The following is a 5,479-nucleotide window of genomic DNA, read 5'->3' on the forward strand; positions in this document are numbered from 1 at the left end:
TCAGCTTGTTCAGTTGCATCCAACTTCTGCTACTGAAGAAAGAGTTTGTAATATTAATAGTTATGAAGCTGTGCAGATGTATCAAGGGTTGCATTACTCTTCCAACAGGAAATCATCAACTGCTGTGGCCTTTTAATTATCCACTAGCTTGCTTTTATGTTGTGTTAACAGTAAACATATATGTATAATTAGGTGTACCAAAAAAAATGTATAATTAGGTGTACCAAAAAAATGTATAATTAGGATGTTTGGTATGTGCTAATGTGGTATTAGAGATCTTGTGAAGATACTATATATATAGTCTTCCAGATCGTCTAAGCTGAGTATGTAAGTGATGATGTTTATATATATATCATCTTCACTTATAGTAAATGCTCTATATATCATGCTCTCTTCTGGGGTGCGGGCTTTTCATGAAATGGATAATGTCATACCATGTTAAGAGTGTATTTGAGATGATATTTGATCCAACGAACTATTTTTAACATGAATGATCCAAAGTGACAAAGTATGAAGATGGTGTTGCGTTTTTAAGGGGTGTGAATGGGAAATGGAAGAGGCACATGTTGGATTGCACCTCTTCATCTCACCCTTTCATTGGGGTGTGAATGGGAAATGGAAGAGGCACCTCTTGGATTGCATCTCTTCATCTCACCCTTTCATTGTCTTAAATAGAGAGGCTTAGCCTCATTTTCCACCATCGAAAAATCTAAAATCTCTCCCCTCAATTTTCTGCATACTTCATTGGTTTTTCAAAAGCAAAACGTAAGCATTTTGTGTGATTTGCTCTGCCATTTGAGTTTGCCGAAATTCTGTGATTTGAAGTGCCGCTATCACAGAATAGTTATTCCATTCTATCCTGGGAGGAATTAATCCGCAACCTTAGGCATTGTGAGGGGATTAAATTCCTTAAGGAAACACAAGAAACTTGTGGGCTCGGAATTTTTGCTGCTTTGTTTTTTCTTTAAACTAACGTTTATTGATTTACTGGTTTGAATACAGAGTGATAACAAGCTTAAGGAATTTAATATTTATTTCTGTATTCATCTTACATTCTGTTTTGGGAGACTAAAATCTTATTGATTTTCTACTCCCGTTTTGGAGATTAAAATCTTCGGATTTTCTACTCCAGTTTGAGATTAAAGTCTTTGTAACTTTTTACTCAATCCGTGATATAAAAACTCAGTTTCTTGTATTCGGTTTGAAGATATAAAAACTTCACCGAGATACTGTTTGTCAATTTCTTTTACAGAAAAATGACAACAAGTGCGGAAGAACAGAATGGTTCTGTTGGGACTACTGTTGCAATGGCAACTGCGTCTTCAAGTCGCACAACTCCTGCACCGGTGATGGCATCGGCAGAAAAACCCAAAAAGTTTTTCGGTGTGGACTTTAAGCGTTGGCAGCAAAAAATATTCTTCTACCTGACCACACTCAGTTTACAACGCTTTATCAGCAAAGACGTTCCTGTTCTGGGAGAAGAAACTCCTGAAAGTGAGCGATTTATGGTCATTGAGGCATGGAAGCATACTGACTTCTTATGCAAAAACTATATTTTAAGTTGCTTGGAAGACGGCTTGTACAATGTTTATAGCGTCATGAAAACATCAAGAGAATCGTGGAATGCTCTTGAAAAGAAGTACAAGACTGAAGATGATGGACTAAAGAAGTTTGTGGCCGCCAAATTCCTGGATTTCAAAATGGTTGACGGTAAATCTTTTATAACGCAAGTCCAAGAATTGCAAGTTATTGTTCATGACCTCCTTGCTGAAGGTATGGTTATAAATGAAGTGTCTCAAGTTGCGGCATTTATTGAAAAGCTTCCTCCGCTGTGGAAGGACTTTAAGAATTACTTGAAACATAAGCGCAAAGAGATGACGCTTGAAGACCTTATTGTTCGTCTACGGATTGAAGAGGACAACAAGGCTGCTGAGAAGAAGTCTTGTGTAAATTCAATTATTATGGGTGCAAATATTGTTGAGGAAGCTTCAACGAGCAAAAAGAGAAAGAAGTCATCTGGACCAAAGAATTACCCAAGCAAAAAGAAGTTCAAAGGTAATTGCCATAACTGTGGAAAGGTTGGACACAAGGCTGCTGAATGTCGTGCACCAAAGAAGGACAAGAAGAAAAGTCAAGCAAACATGATTGAGAAGAATGATGAAATTGACGATTTATGTGCCATGCTTTCGGAGTGCAACCTAGTCGGAAATCCTAGAGAATGGTGGATTGATTCGGGGGCAACTCGTCATGTTTGTGCTAACAAGGAGTTGTTTACTTCTTATGCTCGCGTTGGACCCAACGAGATAGTTTTTATGGAAAATTCCGCTACTGGAAAAATTGAAGGAACGGGCAAGATAGCTTTGAAGATGACTTCTGGCAAGATTGTGACTCTAAATGATGTCCATCATGTTCCTGAAATGCGGAAGCATTTAGTCTCAACATCAATTCTAGTCAAGAATGGCTTTAAGTGTGTTTTTGTTTCCGACAAGGTTGTAGTTATTAAGAATTAAATGTATGTAGGAAAAGGCTACCTTACGGAAGGCCTTTTCAAACTCAATGTAATTGCCATTGATATGAATAAAATTTCAGCTTCTTTTTACTTGCTTGAGTCAAATAATTTATGGCATGAACGTTTAGGCCACGTCAACTTCAAAACTTTGCAAAACATGATTAATTTGGAAGTATTGCCTAAGTTTGAATGCAATAACTCGAAATGTCAAATATGTGTGCAATCAAAGTATGTTAAACATCCTTATAAGTCAGTTGAAAGGAATTCAAATCCTTTAGACTTAATTTATACAGATATTTGCGACATGAAGTCAATACCATCTCGCGGTGGGAAAAAGTATTTCATAACTTTTATTGACGACTGTACTAGATATTGCTATATTTACTTACTTAATAGTAAAGATAAAGCAATTGAGGCATTCAAGCAATACAAAAAGGAAGTTGAAACGCAACTAAACAAAAAGATCAAAATAATAAGAAGTGATAGGGGTGGTGAATATGAATCTCCTTTTGAAGAAATATGTTTGGAATATGGCATTATTCACCAAACAACTGCCCTTTACTCACCGCAATCTAATGGAATTGTGGAAAGAAAGAATAGAACGTTAAAAGAGATGATGAATGCCTTATTGATAAGTTCGGGTTTACCCCAGAACTTGGGGGGGGGGGAGAGAGCTATTCTTACAGCGAATCAAATACTCAACCGAGTTTCCCATAACAAAATGCAATCTATTCCATATGAAAAATGGAAAGGTAGGAAACCCAACTTATAATATTTTAAAGTGTGGGGGTGTTTGGCTAAAGTGCAAATTTCTAAACCCAAAAGGGTGAACATTGGACCAAAAATGGTTGATTGCGTTTTCATAGGATATGCAAGAAATAGTAAAGCATATCATTTTCTGGTTCATAAATCAGAAAATCCCAACATTCATATTAATATCGTAATCGAATCCGATAATACTGAATTATTTGAGAATATTTATCCATATAAAAATGAATGTGAGTCGTCTAGTGAAAAATCTAAGTGACCTCGAGAAGAAGAAAAGGAAAGTACGTTTAATGAGGAAAATCCAAGGCATAGTAAACGTCAAAGGACAACAACTTCCTTTGGACCAGACTTTCTGACATTTTTGTTGGAAAATGAGCCTCAAACGTTCAAAGAAGCAATGTCTTCCTCGAAAGCACAATATTAAAAAGAGGCAGTCAATAGTGAGATAGAATCCATATTAAGTAATCATACTTGGGAATTGATTGATCTTCCTCTGGAAAATAAATCTTTAGGTTCTAAATGGATTTTCAAAAGGAAAATAAAAGTTGATGGTACTATTGAAAAATATAAGGCAAGATTAGTTGTTAAAGGGTTTAGACAACGAGAAGGTCTTGATTACTTTGACACATACTCGCCGGTAGTGAGGATTACATCTATCCGGGTGTTAATAGCGTTAGCCGCCGTGTATGGCCTTCAAATCCATCAGATTGATGTAAAGACAGCCTTCTTAAATGGAGATTTAGAGGAAGAAATCTATATAGAACAACCTGAAGTATTTGTAGTTTCCGGAAAAGAAAAGAAGGTGTGTCGACTTGTTAAGTCACTTTACGGACTAAAACAAGCACCAAAACAATGGCATGTAAAATTTGACCAAACAATATTGTCAAATGGTTTCAAGATCAATGAGAGTGACAAATGTGTTTACATTAAGAATACTCCAAATCAAATAGTCATTGTTTGTTTATATGTGGATGATATGTTGATAATGAGTAATGGCATTGCTAACATAAATGCTACTAAGTGCATGCTTACTAGTAAGTTTGATATGAAAGATTTAGGAGTTGCCGATTTAATTTTGAGAATTAAGATCCTTCAAACTCCTCAAGGTCTAGATTTGTCTCAATCTCATTATATTAAAATGGTACTTGAAAAGTTCAAATATTTGGACTTTAAAGAAGCAAAAACTCCAATTGATTTAAACCATACTCTTATAAAGATTAAAGGTCAAAGCAAGTCTCAATTGGAATATGCTCGAGTGTTGTGAAGTTTGATGTACATTATGAATTGTGCGATAAGTAAGCTTAGTCGATACACAAGTAATCCCAACCAAGCTCATTGGATAGCAATGAAACGAGTTTTGGGATATTTGAAATATACCCAATACTATGCATTGCATTACAATAATTATCCCACAGTTGTTCAGGGATATAGTAATGCAAATTGGATCACCGGATCAACGGAATCAAAATCCACAAGTGGATACATTTTTACCATTGGTGGAGGAGCAGTGTCTTGGAAGTCGTCCAAACAGACATGCATCGCCCGCTCTACAATGGAGTCTGAGTTTATAGCTTTAGACAAGGTCGGTGAAGAAGCTAAATGGCTCCGAAATTTCTTAGAAGACATTCCATTTTGGCCAAAACCTGTGGCACCTGTATGCATACATTACGATAGCCAAGCAGCAATAGGAAGGGCTGGGAGCGTTATGTATAACAGGAAATCTCGTCATATTCGATGAAGGCATAATACCGTTAGACAACTACTCTCTAGTGGAATTATCACAATTGACTATGTAAAGTCAAAAGATAATGTATCGGATCCGCTTACAAAAGGCCTACCTAGAGAGGCAGTTGAGAAGTCATCAAAGGGAATGGGACTATGGCCGAGGACAAGTCACTGTGGCGGTAAATCTACCTAGAAGATTGGAGATCCCAAGATCTAGGTTCAAGGATATCAAACAAAGTCATTAATGAAGGTTCAACATTGTCAAATAAAATTTCTTTTTGGTCAATTCTCGTGATGAGACAATGTTCAGTACCAAGGATAAAGCGTTAAAGCTTTTTAATGGTTTCTAAATTTGATACGGGGTATATCAAATAGTGTATCTACGGGATAACACGCTTAGAAATCACCTATATAAGTGTGAAGTGTAATCCGCTTCAAGGAGAATTCTGTAAGGCCAGTTCTCTACGCATTTATGAA

The 5,479-nt window shown here is 36.4% G+C and overlaps 1 protein-coding gene across 1 annotated transcript; it reads left to right on the forward strand.

Moving 5' to 3' along the window:
• The first annotated feature begins 4,622 nt into the window (after positions 1–4,622).
• LOC138898538 (secreted RxLR effector protein 161-like) lies at positions 4,623–5,015 on the forward strand. The gene has a single exon (XM_070184613.1). The coding sequence runs from the start codon at positions 4,623–4,625 to the stop codon at positions 5,013–5,015; it is 393 nt and encodes a 130-aa protein (XP_070040714.1).
• Positions 5,016–5,479: the final 464 nt, after the last annotated feature.

This window comes from Nicotiana tomentosiformis, chromosome 9, assembly GCF_000390325.3.
Source record: "Nicotiana tomentosiformis chromosome 9, ASM39032v3, whole genome shotgun sequence".
Classification (NCBI taxonomy): domain Eukaryota; kingdom Viridiplantae; phylum Streptophyta; class Magnoliopsida; order Solanales; family Solanaceae; genus Nicotiana; species Nicotiana tomentosiformis.